Source organism: Euprymna scolopes, chromosome 36 (genome assembly GCF_053919585.1).
Source record: "Euprymna scolopes isolate OS-2025 chromosome 36, ASM5391958v1, whole genome shotgun sequence".
Lineage (NCBI taxonomy): Eukaryota > Metazoa > Mollusca > Cephalopoda > Sepiida > Sepiolidae > Euprymna > Euprymna scolopes.
In genome coordinates this window covers 88,388,308-88,411,694 of record NC_136517.1, presented here as the reverse complement: position 1 = coordinate 88,411,694, position 23,387 = coordinate 88,388,308, and the positions used below count along the sequence as shown (strand labels likewise).

Sequence of the window (23,387 nt, the reverse complement as noted above, 5' to 3'; positions counted from 1 at the left end):
CTTTAAGTATTTACTTCAAAAGTGCTCAATACGTAGGTAGAGCTAGTTAGTAAGTTATAAAATATATATGGCAATTAAGCTACACTGAATATTCCGGTTGTTTGTCGTTTTTATATACGCATCTTAAGATAAAAAACGATATAAAAACGACAAACAACCACAAAATTAGCGCATAAGCCTGAAGAGTCCTAGAGTGGATGAAACGCGGAATATTCAGTGTAGCTTAATCGCCATATATATTTTATAAATTACGATATATATATATATATATATATATATATATATATATATATATATATATATATATTAGTTTGGTGCAAAAATAATGTCGTTTTTTGACGTTCAACTATATATATATATGAACGACATGATTTTTGCACCAATCTAATATACATATATATATATATATATATATATATATATATATATATATATATATATATATATATGTATATATATATATATACTAATTCATGTAATCACATAAATTAATGTAAGAAGATATAATTTTATGCGTAAATTTTCAGTATTTATCTAACAGTGCTCAATACATAAGTAGACCTCGGTAGTAAGGTATGAAAATATATATGGCAATTAAGCTACACATGCATAGGCCTGACGAATTCTCACGAGAACGAAACGTGGAATATTCTGTGTAGCTTACTTGCCATATATATTATAACTTTATATATATATATATATATATATATATACACATATATATATATAAATATGCATACACATATATATACATACATATATAGTTGATATTAAAAGCTTATCTATCTATCTATCTATTAGCGAAGTCCCGACTTTAATCTTTGACCTTGAAAAACGGTGAGCACCATTTCTACATCGGAGACCATCATCATGTTAGGGTTTGATCTCGACTGCTCCAGTGATGGGGGCTGTAAGAGAGTATATATTCATAGGCTATGACCTTGAACTTTTTATTGTTTGACCTTTGACATTAACATTGGAAAATAGTGTGTACCATCCCTAGGTGGAGGCTATCATCGTGCCAGGTTTGATCATGTCAGTTCAGTGATGTGGGCTGTAGGAGAGTTGTACACACAGACACACACACAGACGAACGCTGCTACTTTATATATATATATATATATATATATATATATATATATATATATATATATATATATATATATACTAGCAAAGATACCCGCGCATTGCACGGGACTGCACACTAAGGTACGCGATTTGTGGGCACCTTTCCAGTAAGTGGATGTTGTAAGAGGGAAGTAAATTTCAACTTGATGCTTAAATCTTATCTAACACATTGAATACTGAAAACAAACCACAATCAGGTCATTTCAGTGTTTCATCAAATCATTTTGTAGAACTTTTCATTGAAGAGCCTCGTGGTAAACTACATTTCTGCTTCTTTGATTTGGAGCCAGAATGTAGAGTTCTCCGGAACATAACGCCAACAGCCGGAGTAAACCAAGCGTCGCCGAGAAAATTAAGCCGTCTGACGAAACATAAAGTTGAGCCAATGACAATGTAGCGCGATGGTTTTCAACAGGATGCGCGTCGCACGAGTTGAAAATTCAAAGCAGTAGACGACAATTTGGAAGAGGAAGAAAAGAAAAGAAATTAGTAAAAAAAAAGCCCACCATTTCATACTTTAACGGCAGAAAAAAAAAAACATGAATTTTACAGCCGTAAGTGAGCAGCTGGAAACATCAACTGGAGTCCTCGACTTTTGTCAAGAAAAAAATTACTGGCACGGACGAAAACTTGTGCATCATGTGGACAAGGAAAGGTAAGCAATGGCTATGCTTGGAGGTGTCAGGCTACTTACATGTCGAACCTTTACATCATCCAGACTGGTCCCATTTTTTTTTTTTTTTTTTTTGCCAAGTCTAGGCCTACAATTGCCATTGTGGGCGTTTGAGCGAGCAACGTAAAAAGACCTCCAGCGCGAATGCACACACACCATTAATAAAACAACGGTCTGAGGAAGCAACAACAATATCTGTTTTAATATGAAAAAAAAAGAAAAAAAAATCTATCCCACCCAATTTGTTTCAATTTTTCTAGTTTTCAGGTTTTTACTTGAGAAAAAATAAAAATAAAAATAAAAAATAAAAATAACACCCCAAAAAACAAAGATAATTTTTTTTTAATTTTTCTTGAAAAAAAAAAACTTTACAAAAAGAAAGTGTTCTCGAACAAAAAAATCGGTCAATGTCAAGTTTCTTTCCAACTCCTCAAAAAACATTTTCAACGGTTTTCGGTGATGCTAAAAACGAATATCACATTTAAATTTGGGGCAGATTAGTAGTTTTCATGATATGAAGAATTTTTTTCAAAAAGTGGGGGATCACTATTCTATACAAATTTAACGTAAAATGAGTACCCACTTTCTGGGCACGTAGTAATTTCTTCATATCAAAACAAATTTAACTGATATTCGTTTTCAGCATCTCCGAAAACCGGCGCTGTGTTTTTTTTTTTTTTTTTTTTACTAAGATTCGTTCATTTTTTTCATCTCATAATTTAGGACGCTAATTATGCTGTCAGTAAGTTTACAAACACATACTTTTTTTTTTCATTATACAACTTGTATAGTTGTTAACAGGTGCTTCAGCAGTTAAATATTTCACGAAAATTCTCTTTACATTAGGGGCTGTGGAGCCCCTAATGTAAACAGAATTTATGTGAAATATTTAACGATTCTGCTTTAATGGTTTAATGGTTAATGTCGGCACGTTACTTACGGAAAAACAGTTAATTCAATTACAGAAGCACCTGTTAAAAAACTATACAAGTTCTATAATTGAATACCCACTTAAAAAGAACCGCTCATGTAAGCTTACTGACGGCATTATTAGCGGCCTAACTTATAAAAAAATCAACGAATCTCTTAGTTAAAAAAAAAAAAAAAAAACACAGCCGGTTTTCGGGGGTGCTAAAAACGAAAATCACAGTTAAATTTGTTTTATGATATGAAGAAATTATTAGGTGGCCAGAAAGCGGGTGCTCATTTTACGTGAAATTTATATAGGACAGTGATCCCCCACTTTTTGAAAAAGTAATTTTTTTCATATCATACCCCAAATTTAAATGCGATATTCGTTTTCAGCACCACAGGAGAGACGTTGCGAGCCTTTGTTTTATCGTTACTTCCATGGCAGGTACTCGTCTGAGCTCCAATCCCTGGTCTCCCCTCGCCGATCTTTCACGAAAAACACCTGTCTAGCTGCAACCACTGTCAAAAATTTTTCCCCACTCTTTATCTGTGCCAAAGCCAAAACGTAGATTCCATGAACAAAGCTTCTTTCTAAGAAGTGCACGCCTGTGGAACTCTGTTCCGTCTGCCTATTTCCAACCTGACTACAACTTGGATGTCTTCAAGTCCAATATAAACAAATTCCTGATGAACCGCCCCCTTAAGTAGACACTTTATCAAATCTCAGCATTATGTATTGTACACGCAATAACCCTTATCCCCGAGTGGCTTCCGGCCCTTGATAAGTGGTGACCAAAAAAAAAAAACACCGAAAACCTATAAAAGTCGTAATTTAAAAGTTTTTTGAGAAGTTGGAAAGAAACTTGGAATTGATCAAAAAATCTTTAACATTATTTATCTAAAAATATATATGGTGCTAATGCAGAGAGTGATCCGCGCTATTTTTTAAATCATATGTCCACGTTTAATTAAAGTTTCATGATATCTTTTTTTTTATTCAAAGTTAAAGTACAGAATATGTACAAAACATCCTACCCTCCCCATGTTAAGAATGGCTTTTAAAATAATAACGTTATTATTTCAGCACGGATCACTCTCTGCAGGAGTACCAAATATATATATAGCAAAAATAAAACAAAACAAAAAATATTATTATAAAATTTTTCTTTACAGATAATAAAATTTTTAATTTAAGGTAGGTTTTCTTTTCTTGTTATGCTTTCATCGGTGACGCTCGGCTTAATTTCCTCAGCAACGCTCGGATTACTCCGGCTGTTGGCGTCATGTTCCGCAGAAAGCCGGGTGGGCTCTGAGTTCACTCTCTGCGTGAGTACCAAAAGTTTACTTAAAAATTAAGAATAAACGAAAATATATATTTCCTCCGAATTAAAAATAAAAATAATAATTCAGCTTAGAAGAATATTTCGAAATGAAAACAAATCTATTATAGAAAATATTTAATAAGGTGCTCAAAGAATTAAACTATCACAGTTATTTCCCTTGGTTTTCTGGTTTGAAAATCAAAAGGTTTCAGATTTACGATAATAATAAGTAAATTTAAGTTAAATAAAATATAAATTGAAATGAAAATAAGCTAAATAATTACATTTTAAATTATATTTTTAAATAGTACAGTATTAACGAGGCTATTATGTCGAATAAGTAATATAATCGAGCTAATTATTAAAAATGATTTAATTTAATTTGATATGCTTATAACCATAACTCAGTCGATGTATATGTGATGTGAAGAATGCTATATGTAGAAGTTACACATAAAAATTGGCCTCTCGCCCACCCCCCTCGGGGGTCAGGGCATGACTAGCAAAGACCATATGTGGGGGCAACCCAACATATCTGACCAGTCAAGTCAAGGATTCGTCACTTGACACTCAGCCCAACAGGTGAAGGGCCGGGAATCGGCCCAGCACCTGTTGGACTGAGGTACACCGCCTGGGTAATACCTAGGAGGTCCACCCTCCCAGGCCTTGCCACCGGGCTTTCCGGTGGGGCAAGTTTATTGCTTGCTGCTTGAGGCGCCCCGACCGGGGAATGCCGACGGGGTTACTCAGGCAATTTTTAAAATTGCAGGAGTGCCCCTCCTTTAGGGGAGCCTGCGGGGTTCCCACTTTCCGGCCTTGTGCCACATTTTGCTGATGTGGGCAGCAAATAAATATCAACCCCACATATCTGACCTTGGTCACTGAAGGGGCAACCCTTCATACCAACAGTTTCTAATCCAGCCTCCACTTCCCTCCTCTGGGGAGCTGGATCCCCTCTTTCCCTCCTCCTTCCCCCTATCTCCACATTAAAAACGGCCTCCTGCCTAATTTGCTCAGTGGGGAAGCAAATAAATATCCAAGTGTCTCCTTTGACAGAAGCATCCTACAATGGGCATTAATATTTTTTGACCAGGAGTATACACACTAGAGACCCTTTATATTTTTTGATTATAGGGAGTAGTACAGACAGACAAACACACACACGAATGCTATTACTATAGATATATAGGGGTATAGGGGGCTATGGGTAGAGGTAGTACCTTTGAATCTCATTAACTTTATTGCCGAAATATTCCTTTCCTGGACATTTTAGCTTTTTAACTTTCATGACTCTCGTGCTAAATCAGCACACACACACAAAAATATGTCAACACAATAACGTTGTTTGCCTTTATTTCTGTTAAATAAAAGTCAAAGAACGTTGTGAGTGTTTCCTATAGACGCCTAAACGGTTTGTGTCTAACCTCATACATGTTTCTTGTTTACTTTTATTTTAGGGAATGCTGTGAATAAAGGGCCACAAAAATTCGGACCGATTGCCGAAGACATGTCCTAGACTAGAATAAATATATACTATTTTAGCTGTGGCAGGTAATTCATTAGCGTCAACAAAAGAAACTATCATTCATTTTTATGACGTCAAACCACTTCCAAGTAAATTCATCTAAAAGTCAACAATGCTATGGATGACGTCATTTTGACGTGTTTTTTTATGTTAATTAAAAACTACTTGGCTTTTTGGCCAAGATCAAAGTGTAGTATCTGTTCTTCGGATGCGCCACTTCAATTTCTCGTTCTCTTTCGGTGGAGGAGAAGTCCTTCACGACTGAGACAATTTTTATTTTTGTACCTTTTCTCCACGTTAAAAAAAAAACGACCCTGGTGTCTAACTCTGTCCCGTGGGGAGGCATTGTAAATAGGTACTCTCACAAAAAAAGAAAGATATTTTCAAACAAATTATCAAGGTATTATTCCTGCATCCCTACGAGGATTGGATGTGATGCATGGTCAGTTTACCGTCCTCCATCCTTAGGTCAAAAGATAGAAAAACCAGTCATTTAAGGTAAGTCTGATTGATACAAAGAGCCTTCAATAAGTTTCCAGACTTTTTTCGTATAGGCACTTTCGTCGATTGTACAAACATAGAATCTCTTTCGAAGTAATCTCCTCCGGCTGCAATGCACTTGTTGTACCGTTCCAACACTTTCCGGAAGTCTCTATGAAAGTCTCCTTCTATGAGCGTCACAGCCTCTTTCCTGTCCTCAATTGTCTCATAACGAGAGCCTCGGCGGTTTTCCTTGAGCTTACGGAATAACCAAAAGTTATAGGGAACGAGGTCTGCACCTTTTGGAGGGTAAGGAACTGTCTTGATGCCTACCTTGGTCAAATAGTCTGTGACAAGGATGGAGCACCCATAGAACAAAATTCGTGCACATCTTCCGCATCTTCAGTTCCTCGCGAATAATTGTGTGTAGCCAATCAACTCTGGTGTTCTGACTTCCTTACTCCCCCATATCTCTTACCATCCATCACAGACTCCTTGCCTTTCTTGAATCTCTTATGCCACTCAACAACTGATGCTCGATTCATGCAAGATGGTCCAAAAACAGTCTGAAGTGTTCTATACATTTCTGCGGCATTTTTCCAAGTTTAAGACATAATCAATCGCTTTATTGCAGATTAGTAAAATATCAGTATTTCACTAAATATACGTCACAAAAAATGAAAATTGTATCATCAAATACCTTGAATAAGTGGTGACTACCTTGTAAAAAAACACCCGTCTAGCTGAAACCACTATCAATAATGTTCCCCACTCTTTATCTGTGCTTAAATCAAAACGTAGATTCCATGAACGTTTGCCTGTTTCCCACCTGACTACAACTTGGATGTCTTCAAATCCAACATAAACAAATTCCTGATGAATAAGTAAGACACTTTATCAAATCTCCAATACTAACTATTACTACGATATTATACCATTGATTACTTTATACGCAATAACCCTTATCCCCGAGTGGCTTCCGGGCCTTAATAATGGTGACCTCCACGTAAAAAAAAAATGCAGTCTAAAGGAATCCATATGTTTCTGTAACATTTTTTCCAAGTTTAAAACAGAATTTTATTACATATTATTCTTCTAAAGGGTCCTCCAGATTGAATTTTTGAAATTCACCAGCTGTGACAATAAGGATTTAGTAGGGTGTATTACAATTCCTGATGTAGCTGTTCATTTAAACTTGAAATCATAAAAATTTGTTTGTCAACTCATAAGATGTGTAGCAATAACATATCGAATTTTCAAGAGTCTACGACAATTTTTTCCTGCGCAAAAAATGTATGGAAAATTGTTGAAGGCACCTTGTATCTCTTCCAATTTTCAGAAAAAATTGTAAGCCAGTAATGGCGGCACTGAAAAATAATCTTGGGTGTTATTGCGTATAACTAATAGATATGAAAGTGTTGTAAAAATTTTTATTTTTGTTTTGTTTTGTTTTTTGTTTTTGTTTTGTTTTGTTTTTTGTCTTTTGTTTTGTTTTTGTTTTTGTTTTTTTTTTTTTTTTTTTTTTTTTTTTTTTTGTTAGTTATTGAGATACAATAATATCAGGGCGTCTTCATTTACGTGTAACAGCCACAGAATGCCAGCATCAATATATTACACATGGAAGAGTTCGCTGTGGAATTTCCAGGAGTCCCGTTAATAATAATGATGATGATGATGATGATGATGATGATGATGATGATGATGATGATGATGATGATGATGATGATGATGATGATGATGATGATGATGATGATGATGATGATGATGATGATGATGATGATGATGATGATGATGATGATGATGATGATGATGATGATGATGATGATGATGATGATGATGATGATGATGATGATGATGATGATGATGATGATGATGATGATGATGATGATGATGATGATGATGATGATGATGATGATGATGATGATGATGATGATGATGATGATGATGATGATGATGATGATGATTTCGTCTAAGAATGTGATAGATTTTTTCAGTTAAAATATCTGCTGGAAGATGTTTCATCGGGGACACCAAATCATCTATCACCGCCTAGAAAACAGGGGAAATAAACAACAATGAAATGTCTCGAGAAATATGCCGGAATGCCAATCAGTTCACTATTGTATACTTTCAAGCAACAAATTTAATATAAAAAAGAACCATTTCTGCAGTTTTACAGGGCGTGCTGAAAATAATTATTATTTCAGAAAGCCATTTTTAACATAGGGAGAGGTTAGATCCGTTTAGTATTCTATACTTTCACCAAACGAAGGCCATTACGGTTTCGATGAACTGACAAGACTATTATGGGAATAACAAATCACAAAAAAAAACACCTTTGGAATATAATTAGAATTAGAAACTGTTATGGAATCTGTTGGGATTAATCTGAAATGGACAAGTGTTTCTTTAAGGAGATAACACATCATATGCCATCAAACAATTGTCATTTGCGTCAGTCTGCTATATGTCTACGTTCACAAGCAGCAGCAGCGGCGGCGACGGGTCTGGCAGCGTCAAGCAGTGCGGTTCGCAACGTTGACCGTCACCAACATTCTCAACTCAACAATCAGCGGCACACCCAACTGGTTAACGGGAAGGACTACTAACCCTACTGAACCTATCGAGAATAAAAGGTATAAATTATTTTTTTTTTCATCTATTGTTTTATAACGGCGCAGATGCGCGGATGTAAATGCGTGCGAAGTGACGTCACCGGTGGAGGGGAAAAAAGACTATTAAAAAAATAGAAAGAGAACGACCACAAGGGAGACGAGATAACGTTCGAGATCTCCTGGTCTCGTGGGAGAGACGAGATAACGTTCGAGATCTCGTGAGAGACAGATTTAATGTTCGAGATCTCGGGAGAGGGGAGCTGTGGTAACGTTCGAGATCTCGTGAGAGGCGTAGATAGCGCTGGCGATCTCCGGGGAGGGCTGAGATAACAGTCGAAATCTCATGATGTAGATAACGTTCGATACGTCGAGGCATAGACGAAATAACGTTTGAGATCCCGGGAGAGACGTGGAGAATGTTCGAGATCACGTGGGTGACGTCACGGCTGTACCAATGAGAAAATAAATATTGCTACCAAGAACAAGCGAGTTGGAGTTAATTCCTATTCTTTATCTACCATACGCTAATTCGGATTATAACGCCACCTTATTCGTACTAGACTCCACGGACAATACCTTCACTCAATCAAGCGAAAATCTTTCTACATTTTTATTTATTGGTTAAATAATTTGGAGGTTTTGCACTGATACTGTTCCTCGGGAGACTCAGCAACTGCGATAAAAAAAAAAATCATATTAGTTTTGTAGTCGTATGCCTTTTTACAGCATTTCGTGATTTTCGAACCGTATACTACTTCGGCCATTTCCAGTTTATTCCGTGAATAGCGGTCGGCAACATCCGGGTCGTTATAGATCTCCGACTGCTGAGGCACTTAACCCTGCTTTAGTCCCATGGCATGTTTTATCCGTCTCAATTTTGCTCAAGCGCCCATGATTCTTCGTTGGCAAGTTGTTTTGTTTGGGGTTTTTTTTTTTTTTTTTTTTTACATAGGCATCACCACTTATCAAGGCCAAGAGGCCACTCGAGGATAAGGGTTAAAAAGTGTACAGTAGAAATTGGACAATATAGTAATCGTTAGTAATGGAAATTTCGGTAAATTTGTTAACTTATATGGAACGGCTCATCAAAAACTTGTTTACATTAGACTTGAAGACAACCATGTTGTAGTCAGCTGCAAAGCAGGAAAACGGAAGACAATTCCATAGGCGTGCAGTTCTAAGAAAGAAGCTTTGTTCATGGAATCTACGTTTAGGTTTAGGCACAGATAAAGAGTGGGGGAAATTATTGATAGTGTTTTCTGCTAGACGGGTGTTTCTTGTGAAAGTTTGGCGAGGGGGGGGGGCTAGATTGGAGCTCAGCCGAGCACTTGCCATGAAAATAATGATAAAGCAGAGACAAACTCGCAACATCTCTTCTGTGAGATGTTTTCTTTTTCTACCTCCCAGTAATTTCTTGGCTCAGTGAGGATATAGTACACGACATATGGCGCAGTTGTGTCTCGGGTTTCCTTAGAGATGAATCAGATTAAAAGGTAATGTTTATGTAATGAACTCATATTCATTTTTCTTGCTATTTCAATTTGGGCAAACGTTTTGTTTACATTTGAGAGCGCATCTTGATTTTTTTTGCTATTTCAATTTCTTGGAAAAAATTGTGTGTTCATCATAGATTATTAAAAAATATCAAAAACTAATGTATCATGTGGGTGTTTTTAAATAAATGTGATTTAAATCTAACAGTTTTTACTTATATTTATGATTTATTTTATTGTATTATTTTATATTCATATCAACAAGATACAATCGATTCAAACATGTAAACATTTATATTGTATAAACACCTCATGGGACTAACCATGTTTGGAACACGTAAGTGACTAATGCAGGGTTTAACGTTTATATATATACTAGCGGGGGTACCCGGTGTTGCCCGGGTGTTTCGGGGGTATGTAGGAGAGGGCGACCCTGTTTTGATATTATTAAAAAAACCACGATGTAAAGAAAAATTGGAAAAACCAATACAAAGCAAAATAGCGAACAAACGTAAAAAAAAAGGTGTAAAAGAGGAAAAAAAAGTTTAGGTAGAAAGACAGGCTTGAACCCGAAACATCGAGGCTAAGGCGGAAAGAAAATGCCCGACAAGTTACCCCTACACCAAAGAGACATACACTTAATAACGGATAAAATTAACCTTTTAAAAACACTTGCAGGTGGTTGAAACTAACGCGAACGTTTTCTAGATCAAACATGACGTCATTGTCGTAGTAGCAGGGGAAGAGAAAATGAAGGAAGGATTTTTTCGGCACCCCTCCCTGTACAAAACTGATTATTTTAGGGTGAAGGAATTAATGTTTTGGGCACATTTTTCGATATTTGTCGGGCGAAGGTTGGAACTTTAAAATGATACCTATCTGGCGAAAATCCGTGACCTGTGTCGAAAGTTTTTGCGAGACATACAAACACATATACATGCATACAAACAAACATACATACACACATTTTCGCTTTTATATATATACTAGCGGGGGGTACCCGGCGTTGCCCGGGTGTTTGTAGGTGTATGTGGTGTTAAATAAAAAGATCGAACCCGAAGCCCTGAGGCGAAGTTTGAAAATAAAATCGGCCAGCCAGAATGAGTTAGTGAAAGATGTTTGAATTTATTTAAGTAAGAACCAAATTGACAGGTGCGCGCACGGAACGACGACGACGACGACAACAACGTCAATGAACGTTAAAATTTAAGCGGGGGGAGGGTAATCAAAACATCGAAAAAAACACAAAAAACTAACGTAAGGCAAACGAACGATGAAAACAGAAACGAACACGTGAAAATGGCTTAAATAAGCCTGTTTCGATATTAAAATTTAAAAAATTGGTGGGTACGTGGGTGTTTTGGGGTGTGTGGTCGGGGGTGGATAAGCGAAGTAAAAAAAAAAACAGAAAAACGAACGTTACGTGAAAAATGGCTTAAATAACTCTGGTTCAATATTTGAATTTAAAAAATCGAAAAAAAAAGACATCTCACACCACGATTCGAACTCAAAACGTTTAGATAATGAACTAACGCGTTAATCTACTGAGCTAACGCGACGTACATGATTTTTGTTCAGTTTTTCAACTATTTAAAGAAAATCAGGTCATGACGTCATCTGACGCATGCGTAGAACCGGTCGTCGTCGTCGCGAGTGGGCCGTTTTTGTTGACCCCCTCCCCCTGTCGGAAATTGTCGATTTCGGGGTGAAAAAATGAACGTTTTTGGCCAATTGTTCGAGCGAAGGATGGAGCTTCAATATGATACCGAGTTTGTGAATTTTTGTTGTGTCTTTTGAAAGTTTTTAGCAGACACACAAACATACACACATATATATACATACATTTTCGCTTTTATATATATAGACTAGCGGGGGTACCCGGCGTTGCCCGGGTGTTTGTAGGTGTGTGTGGTGTCAAATAAAAAAGAACCCGGGGGGTAGGATCGAAACCGAAGCCCTGAGGCGACGTTTGAAAATAAAATCGGCCAGCCAGAATCAGTTAGTGAAAGATGTTTGAATTTATTTAAGTAAGAACCAAATTGACAGGTCCGCGCACGGAATTCGTCGAGCGTTACGACGACGACGGCGTCAATGACCAGGTTTGTTTGTTATAAGCGAAGTAAAAAAAAAACAACGTTAAAACTTAAGCGGGGAGAATTATAACATCGAAAAAAAAACACAAAAAATACTAATGGAAGACACACGAACGATGAAAACAGAAAACGAACACGTGAAAAATGGCTTAAATAAGCCGGTTTCGATATTAAAATTAAAAAAATCGGTGGGTACGCGGGTGTTTTGGGGTATGTGGTCGGGGGTGGATAAGCGAAGTAAAAAAAACAGAAAAACGAACGTTACGTGAAAAATGGCTTAAATAACACTGGTTCAATATTTAAATTTAAAAAATCGAAAAAAAAGACATCTCACACCACGATTCGAACCCAAAACGTTTAGATAATGAACTAACGCGTTAATCAACTGACCTAACGCGGCGTACACGAAATTTGATAAGTTTTTAAACTATTTAAAGTAAATAAGGTCATGATGTCATCTAGCGCATGCGTAGAATCGGTCGTCGTCACGAGAAGACCGTTTTTGTTTACCGCCCCCCCCCTGTCGAAAATTGTCGATTGTGGGGTGAAAAAATGAACGTTTTTGGCCAAGTTTTCAGTATTTTTCGAGCGAAGGATGGGGCTTCGATATGATACCGAATTCGTGAATTTTTGTCATGTCTATCGAAAGTTTTTAGCAGACACACAAACATACACACATACATACATACATATACACATGTTCGCTTTTATATATATATATATATATATATATATATATATATATATATATATATATATATATATATATATATATATACAGGGTTACTCCAAAAAGAAAAAAAAACAGGCCCCAACTCTAATTAGGCCTCGTTTCTTAGTGTTTTGTCCGAATGAAATGAAACTTTGGTCATAACTAGTTTATTATATTCAAAACATCACATCAAACACTGTTTTCTCCGTTCTACAGCATTTATGACATTGTTTTTTATTCTTTCCAGCGTTTTTTTTTTAGGGGGGGGGTCACCCTATATATATATATATATATATATATATATATATATATATATATATATATATATATATATATATATATATATATGTATTAGACATTAAGAGGAGATTATAGATAGATAGATAAATACCCGTTCACATACACCTTTCACAATAAAGCTAGAACCCAGAATTAGATAGAATCGAGCAATTGCATCGACAACGGACAACGCCAGACACATCGTAGAATGTAGAACTGGATAAAAAATATAAGAATTTAAAAATCAAGGCCCATATGGTTAGGTCGTCAGTATTTCACAATTTATGAGTGTCACAACATGGGTTCGCGCCTATGTCGGAGCACGTCACTGATGAGATGCAGTACATCGAACCCCACTTTGGGTCTGGCGTTGTCCGTTGTAGAGGCAATTGCTCGATTCTATCTAATTCTGGATTCTAGCTCAAAATGTATTGTTCGACGGAATACTCCAAAAAGCAATTTACAAAATCCTTATTCCGCGGAGTTTCAAAGAATGCTATTCTTGTTATTCTTCTCATCAGAGGACATAAAGAAATCAGCAAATTATATTTGTAGCAATGCTATATATATATATATATATATATATATATATATATATATATATATATATATATATATATATAGGAGCAAACAGTTAATAAAACATGTTAAAAAACACTTTGAAAAAGAGTTAAAAACATATTTAATCTGAAAAGGAAACACTTGATAAGTGGATAGTCCTTAATCCGCGGAGTTTCGAAGAAACGCTTTCCTTCTCATCAGAGGGTAGGAATTAGCAAAATGCGGGTTCGGATTTTGCATACAAAAGTATTTGATGAAACAAGTAAGTCAAAGATCTTACTTGATAACTAAAAAGTGAAGCAGAGGGAATATGGTGAAGAAAAAGGTGATTACACGTGAATGGATAGTCTGGTGGAAGATAAATAATCCAATGACGGTAAAATCCCAAAATATAACTTCAAGAAAGTTAATTGAATTTCCATTTTTTTTTTTTTTCTTTTTTTACAAAGGCATCACCACATTATCAAGGCCCAGAGGCCACTCAAGGATAAGGGTTAAAGCGTTTACAGTAGAAATTGGTCAATATAGTAATCATTAGTAATGAAAATTTGGTAAATTTAATAACTTATATGGAACGGCTCATCAAGAACTTATTTACTTTAGACTTGAACACAACCATATTGTAGTCAGCCGGAAAGCAGGAAAACGGAAGACAATTCCACAGGCGTGCAGTTCTAAGAAAGAAGCTTTGTTCATGGAATCTACGTTTGAGTTTAGGCACAGATAAAGAGTGGGGGAAATTATTGATAGTGTTTACAGCTAGACGAGTGTTTCTTGTGAAAGTTTGGAGAGGGGGGACCATAGATTGAAGCTCAGTTGAACACTTTCCATGAAAATAACGATACATCAGAGACAAACTCGCAACATCTCTTCTGTGAGATAGAGGTTGCAAGGAGGAGAAAAGGACATCTCCTACGAGGCTACGAAGTCTATTTTGAACTCTATCAAGGCAGGACAAGTCCTTTCTAGCAGCTCCTGCCCAGATGTGGCAACAGTATTCCATCCTTGGACGTACCTGGCTCTTATATAGGTAGAGAATAGTATCAGCAGTGAGATATCTACTGGATCGATAGAAAGATCCCACCATTTTTCCAGCGGCCTTGGCAACAGATTTGATATACGTGTTCCATTTAAGATCAGGAGTAATGGTCAAGCCCAGAAGCTTGTCAAAACTTGAGGCCTCCTGAAGACGAGAGCCATTCATTTCAATTGATGACAAATGTGGATTAGAATGTTGATGATGTAAAGAGAGAAGCTTGGTTTTAGATGCATTAAAAGTAACCAGCCACTCCTTTCCCCATTGTACTACGTGCTCAAGATCAGAGAATTGGAGAGAACTTGGTCGTTTACTGTCTTAGATGTGGTACCATAAATGGTAGTGTCGTCAGCATAAATGTCTACAAATGATGTAAGGATATGATTTGGAATTTTGCACAAGTAAAATCCAAGGAAATATATATATGTGGGGGGGGGGGCTCATTTACAGACTTACTGTATCGCAGCTCTTCCGTGTGGTTAAGTATACTTTAATTCACGCCACAATTCTAACTTGCAACCAGCAGGATAATTATGTTTTACAAAATAATAACACCATAAACATTTTTGTATTGGGGTGTATAAACCCACCATGAAACTAACCATGTTTGGAACACCCATGTTGTTCTATGAAAATTGATCGGCAACATCCGGGTCATTATAGATCTTCGGTTGCTGAAGAACCCAAATAACGCAATATGGAAAAGAGAGATGCGATTCATGCAAACAGTAAACTGAACGCAAAGATAGATTACAGACAAACAACTCGCTGTTATCTACTTCGTTCTCATCGCATTAAGATGTGACACAAGGTCGACAAGTGGGCAGAGTCAAGCTAGCGCCCCTAAAGGAAGTCTCTAGTCTTTTGGAAAATTGCCTGAGCAGTGTTGGCATTTATCGGTTGGGGTGCCCTAGGCTGGAATCTATAAACTTACTCCACGCGAAAGATAGAAGGCATGAGATGTGGGGATGGATCTCCTATGACTACAAAGAACGTTTGTCTCGGCCCGTCAGATAAAAGGCCTCTGAAATGACCGATTTTCTGCCGGACTGATTGTCGAAATTTAAATCTCGACTTAGGGATCGCTGCACGCGTCACGAATCCTAAGGGTTAATGTTATATTATCGAATGTATATATATAATTTTCGGCGCACGCATGGAAGCGATAGCTCCTTCTGAATTTTTTTTTTTTTTTTTTCGTTTGTTTTTCAATTTTTTCAGCGGATTATTATCGAATGGACACTAGTCTACCAGATATTAAAATATATATATTTTTTAAGTCAATATTTAAATATTTGTAGGGGTGCTCAGTTTTTAATTCAACGTCTTAGTAAATCGATCATGCAACGTCCTAGTAAATCGATCACCGACGTTTTTAGGCCAAATTTCACGAATTTAGCCTTTTTTAAGCAGTTTAGCCTTTTTTTTAATTTCGCTTGCTCCAATTATTTTATATACATATTTATGGTTATCTTCAAGTTTAGTCATCCGACGTTTTCAAAGGCTTTGCCCGAACAATTTTTTCCTTGTTTTTCTTTTTTTTTTTAAATACGGATTCTTCAAGTTGCGTCAGCCGACATTTATAAGCTAAGGCCAGTGATTGTGCGCTAGGGTATCAATAAAAGACTTAACTTTAAAAAGTTTGATTTTTAGAGGTTTGTATTCCGTATTGTTTTCATTGGTCGCCATGTTTGTTTTCGCGCGCATGGCATGACCACATAAACACAACTTGCACTGTGCAATTAATCTTTTGGGTTGAGCATATTGTAAAGCTGTATCCATGAGGAAAATTTGAAACCAAATTCTAAAAAAGGACAAAAACAATTTAAAAAAAAAACAAAAAAAAACAATTTTTAAAAAACAATTTTTAACATAAAAAAAACAATTAAAACAAAACAATTTAAAAAAAACAATTTTTAAAAAACAATTTTTAACAAAAAAAAACAATTAAAAAAAAAACAATTTAAAAAAAAAAAGAAGCTAAATTCCCGAAATTTGTCCTAAAAACATAGAGTGGCTCTAAAATGGGTGATTGATATACTAGAAGGTTACATTAGAAACTGAGTACCCTCCCCCTACAAATATTTAGATATAGACTTTTTTTTTAAAACATGGGGGGGGGGGCTTATCTGGTAGACCAGTGTCCATTCGATTATTATCCGCTGAAAAAAATGAAAAAAAAGACGAAAAAATACCGAGGAGGTACCGCTTCCATACTTGCGTCTAATTTTCTATAATAGTTTGCACTTTACAAATGCTTTCGAATTATGAGCACTTGACTTTTGTCGTTGTTTTCAAAATAAACATAGTCGATTTTTCTCAACATACAAGTGATTAATAGTCCGTGATTAATAGTCGGGTGATGAAAAGACCGCATGTACAATAAACTGTTTTGTTTATATTATCCGTCGTTGACAAGAGAGAAAAAAAGAGAAAGAGAGATGAAGCAAAACATTTTCAATATCTATTGCAAGATGTTTCGTCGGGGACACCAAATAATCTATCACCGTCTAGAAAATAGGGGAAGTAATTTAACAATGAAATGTCTCAAGAACTACGTCGGAATGCCGATCAGTTCACTATTCTATACTTTCACCTAACAAATTTAAAAAATAAAAACATAACCATTTCTGCAGTTTTATGGACCGTGCTGAAGGCAATAAGCGTTATGAGTTCAGAAAGCCCTTCTTAATATGGATTTCATTTAGCGGTAAGGGTGGGTGTGTATGTGTGCGTGTGTGTGTGAGTGTGTGCGTGTCAGGCACTTTTCACTCAGTTCTCCTCTTTTTACCACTCTCTTTTTGTTTCTGGCGTTTGTCTTTATAAGGACATCACTCGACATTCCTTAAATGTAAATATTTAAAATGCTTAATTGTTTGTTTTTATTTTGCATAACGCAGTTCTAACTAGAATGTAAGCCTTTCTTTGTTTTTCGGTGATAATTACAATTCCGGTCATTTTTATGGGACACAAGAATGTAGATCAAAAAATAATCTAGAATGTGCGTGTGCATCTCCGATTTTATCAGCGTCGCCCTGGCTCAATATCCAACATATGAACAGGTGAAGCTCTGTCCGGTTTGCAATAACATTTTAAGCGATAAACCCGCGGATTGGATGGCCGGAAGTTAAGATAAACTAATTTTTTTTTTCCTGTTTATTTGTTTGTTTACAGGTGATGGTCGCGTCTGATACGAATGTGCGCGAAAACGAATGCACATCGATGTATGAAGTTTACCTGAATTCGCCGTCGTCCAATCTGGTTGAGGAGAGGTCAAGCACGGACATCTTCTGGGCTGAACAGAACGAGGAGCTACTTCCGGCTGTCATCCCTACCGGAAAGAATTCGCAGAAGATAAAGCTAAATAGGGATTTCCGTGTACCATCGTCGAAGTCAATATTTCCTTATCCGCCTCGAGTTGCTACAACATTGCCGTCTCAGAATATCGAAGTGGGGATCATAAACACGAATCTTTATGTAACACCTACTTATACTCGGTTAAAAGATGAAAAAGAACGATTTTGCAGTGACGTCATCCGCTGCATTTGCCATATCTTCAGATAAGTGAAACCATTCGCTTATCTTCTTCTATATATATATATATATATATATATATATATATATATATATATATATATATATATATATATATATATATATATATATATATATATAAGTCAAAACGGGCGCGCATGTTTTTGTATGTCCAAGAAAGGCTTTTTTCGGGGGGGGGGTCCTCGGAGGGGGCGGGTTACTATGTCTTAGAAGTGTTTATATATCCCCTAGATCATAATATGTACGATTTGCGAACACGCATTGCGTCTAGATTTATTTATGTCGATTTTTACAAAATTCTTGCTATTTCAGCCCGTCTTATGTTCGTTCAGCTTTTTTTTTTTTTTTGTATAAAACCGAAACTAATTCAAAGCTAAGTCACTGTTCCCGGCAATCGCACCGGAGAACGTCCAGAAGCAATCAGTTTTGATCATTTTAAAGAAGTTTTAACAATGTTTTTATATATATATATATATATATATATATATATATATATATATATATATATATATATATATATATATAATATTTAAACAGGGTTGTTACTTTCCTTATTCTGTTGTTTTGATTTTCCCCCCTCCCCTGCCCAACACACACACACACACACCTCTAAACACCCGGGCAACGCCGGGTATCCCCGCTAGTCTATATATATATATATATATATATATATATATATATATATATATATATATATATATATGTGAAAGGCCAAACGGGCACGAGCGTTTGTGTATGTCCTCCAAAGGCTTGTTGAATCAGGCTTCTCACGTCGGTTCGATTCCGCGAGAAGGTTTTGTATACTTCCCAGATCGTTTCCAGTGTTTGTTTGTCTTTTTCATATAAACTAGCGGAGGTACCTGGCGTTGCCCGGGTGTTTGGCGGTGTGTGTGTTAAAAAAAAAAAAAACTTTCGCCGGGTGTTGGGAGGTGTAAAAGAAAAAAAAATAGTTTTAGTATGAAGGTAGGATTGAACCCCCAAGCTTTGACGCGAAGGTGAAAACGAAAGGATAAAAAACCCCCAGACACCTAACCATCTCGGCCACGAGGGAGAGGAATTTATAACGCTGTTAAGCTTAGGTTAATAAAGAGTTCTCCGTTTTGGGGAGAGCTGGTTTTTCCCAACATTAAAAACAACCTTTCGTCTAATTTGCTTTCAAGTCATCTTTTCTTTTTGATTGACTACATTAAATTTTAACGGTTTAGATTTCCGGTCGCGTCATAGAGTAGCAGTAAGACACCAGATATTTTTTTCACTTTCTTTTTCTGCCTTCGTGTCACAGGTTCGAGCCTGCTTGCCTCTTACCACTTTTTTTTTTTTTTTTTTGCTCAACACATACTTCCAAACACCTGGGTATCGCCGGGTACCCAGTCTAGTCTAATATATAAAAGGCAAAATGCGTGTGTGTGTTTGTCTGTCTAAAACTTTCCACACACCCGACGGATCGTCAGGAGATAGGTATCGTTATTAAGCGCGATCCTTTGGACGACAAATATCGAAAAAATGTGCCAAAATCATTCTTTTCTTCACCAACAACTTTTCGTTGACATGTTTGCAAAGTCATCATACGCGCTTGCAATGACTAGCCTTAATTTAAACGGCAGCGAAGTCATATGTCATGGTGGACCCAAGGATTAAGCGGTTTGCTTCTTTTCGTGTCACGGGTTCGAGCCTGCCCGCCTACTACAACTTGTTCTTTTTTTTTCAATACACACCTCCAAAAACACAGGCAACGCCGGGCACCCAGGCTAGTTTATAATATAAATCTCACCTGTCTGTTTAAATGCATGTATGTATGTATGAATGTATGTATGTATGTATGTATGTATGTATGTATGCCTATAACTTTCGATAAAGGCAACAGATTTTCACGAGATCGGTATTATTTTGAAGGCGACCTTTCGGACGACAAATATCGAAAAATTGGCCATAATCCTTCGCCACTTCAAAAGATTGGCTTAAAACATTAATTCCTTCACCCTCAACTGGGTATTTTTCGACGGGAAGGAGTCGGGTTTTTTGTGGGGGTTTTTTCGTCGATATTTCCGAAAGTCAGCTTTATATATATATATATATATATATATATATATATATATATATATATATATATATATATATATATATATATATTCGATTTTCTAGCCATAATTTAAACCTAAATCATTTCCGGTTTGGCAATGAGCGCAACAGCAAAGACGTCAGGTTTTTTTTTCACGTTCTTGCCTCATTCACGGTAGGGATTCGAGTATGCCCACTACGACTTTTTTTTAGTATCTATAATAAATCTCACCTGTCTGTTTAAATGTATGTATGTATGTATGTATGTATGTATGTATGTATGTATGTATATATGTCTCGCAAAAACTCTCCACAGAGGCGACGGATTTTCACGATATTGATATCATTATGAAGCACGACCCTTCGGACGACAAATATCGAAAATTTGGCCAAAATCATTCGCCACTTCCGGTTTGGCCATACAAGGGGCGTGCAATAAGTACTGCCCCTGACCCACTTCCAATTGCCTGATCTAGCTGAAATTTTGCATGTGCAATGATTTATATCTCCACAGGTTATGTGGCAAACTACACATCTGAATTAATTGTGGTTTCTGTTTTACAGGTGTTTGAACTGAGTCAGGTGTGAAATGGAGCCTGTTGAATGTCGAGCAGTGATCCGGTTTTTGTATTTGAAAGGACGCATACCACAGGAGACTTTTGATGAAATGAAAGAAACTTATGGTGATAATGCCCCATCATATGACCTTGTAAAACGCTGGCATCGTGAATTCAAACATGGCCGGAAGTCTATGGAAACAGCTCGAAGATTTGGTCCATCAAGTTGAGGCTGCCATTTTGGATGATCAGCGCATTACTACTCGCCAAATAGCGCAAGATGTCAAGATTAGTACAGGGTCTGTGGAAAAAATCATTCATGACCATTTACATATGCATAAGATGTTTGCCAGATGGATTCCCAGGTTGCTCACACCATTCCAGAAGCGAGAACGCGTCGAGTGCTCGAGGATGAATTTGGAGATGTGCCAAGAAGATAAGTCAAAGTTTTTCAAAAGACTGATTACACAAGATGAAACCTGGGTCCATCACTATGATCCAGAGACCAAAGCCCAGTCAATGCAGTGGAAGCACTTGGACTCACCACCTCCAAAGAAGGCAAGGGTGCAGCCCTCCGCTGGCAAGGTCATGTTCACAGTCTTCTGGGACTAGCACGGAGTAGTGATGACAGATTTCCTGGCAAAGGGTACAGGAGCCTATTATGCTTCACTTTTGAGGAAATTAAGGGAAACTATCAAAATCAAGAGACGGTGCAAGACCAGCAAAGGTACCCTCCTCCTGCAGGACAACACTCCGGTCCACAACTCGCATGTCGCCAGATCAGAAGCACGGGCGTGTAGTTATGAAATCTCCCCCATTCTCCCTACACTCCTGACCTTGCACCCTCTTACTTTCACCTCTTTCTAACCATGAAGTTGTTTTAGAAAGGAAAGCGTTTCCCAGATGATGCAGCCTTGATTTCTGAAGTCATGTCGTGGTTGGAGGACTAACCTGGGGTGTTCTACAAAAACGGTCTCCAGAGCTGCATCAAACGATGGGAGAAATGCATAACTCTAGGTGGTTCATATGCAGAGAAAGACTAATAACTGTGCCAAGTTTCGTTGCTCTACTGCTATGGGAAGCGGGTCAGGAACATTACTTATTGCACGCCCCTCATAGATGCAGCGGCAAAGACATCACTTTTTTTACGTTCTTTTCCTCCTTCGCCTGCCTGCCTACTACCACTATTTTTTTTTCTCAACACACATTTCCAAACATCCGGGCAACGCCAGACACCCAGGTAGTATATATATATATATATATATATATATATGATTTTCAGAATGTGAGAGATTGTATATAATAAATTCCACAGCCAAACAACGTCGCAGCCCACAAGAGCCATGACAATCAACGAACCGGAAGTCCAAGACTCGAGTTTCGCCCTAATTTGGACTCATCAGTTAGACACATCCGAACTCAGGATTCGAAACCCGAGCCTCTTGCATGCGAGGCAAGCACTCTACCAACTGAGCAAACGCCCCGCACACAAGAATTTCTATTAACCAACACAGATCAAGCAAACCGCGACGAAATCCGACTGTGAAATGAACCTACTTCGTCTCGAAATCCGACTGTGAAATGAACCTACTTCGTCAAGGGACGACTGTGAAATGAACCTACTTCGTCTCGAAATCCGACTGTGAAATGAACCTACTTCGTCAAGGGACGCGGTCATCCAACCAATATATATATATATATATTAGTGATGGAATATGCGGCATAATTCACGTTGACACATAGGTTCCCGCTTAATCATTAAAGTTAAGTTTATTTTTTCTATCCATCCATGCATCTATCTATCTGTCATTCTATCTATCTATCTATCTATCTATCTATCTAGTGATAAATGGACAACACCAGTGACCTTGCTAAGCCAAAGGCAGAAATATTGTGTTGGTAAAATAACTTTAGCTGAAAGTTAATTATGTAAAATAGTTAAGTGATATGTTTATAGATTTAACTGTACTTTGCTATGAACATAAGAATTTAGAAACCAACACAATAATTGATAAGTAACATTGATCACGCGACATTTAGATAGGTGACCGGATGTCACGTTAAGGAGACGTGTCTTTTAACCGGCTGCGTCATCGGAACTGACAGGTCAAAAAGATTAGAGCTGGGATTTGTGATTTGGACACCAAGGCCGGGAAGCGAGGCTAGACAAATACAATATGTAAACACGTAGCCAACTCCTGAAACAGCCGAAATAAATTTATATTTAGAAAATATAAAGTCGTTGTCCTGTGTTTTACAGAAAAGTATGAAGCATAACTTCTTTCGTGCATATCATCCCTCGCTATGTAACATACGTTCTATTTGGTTTCCTGTAGAACTAATCGCATCGGGGATGCGGTATCGAACCTGGATTGAAATAAAGTTAAG

The 23,387-nt window shown here is 37.0% G+C and overlaps 1 protein-coding gene across 1 annotated transcript; it reads left to right on the top strand.

Annotated features, from left to right (window-relative positions):
- Nucleotides 1–5,708: 5,708 nt before the first annotated feature.
- LOC145260231 (uncharacterized) lies at nucleotides 5,709–18,442 on the top strand. Its single transcript, XM_080118058.1, has 2 exons — nucleotides 5,709–6,058; nucleotides 18,004–18,442. The coding sequence occupies exon 2, from the start codon at nucleotides 18,007–18,009 to the stop codon at nucleotides 18,391–18,393; it is 387 nt and encodes a 128-aa protein (XP_079974184.1). The 5' UTR covers nucleotides 5,709–6,058; nucleotides 18,004–18,006; the 3' UTR covers nucleotides 18,394–18,442.
- The last annotated feature ends 4,945 nt before the right edge of the window (nucleotides 18,443–23,387 follow it).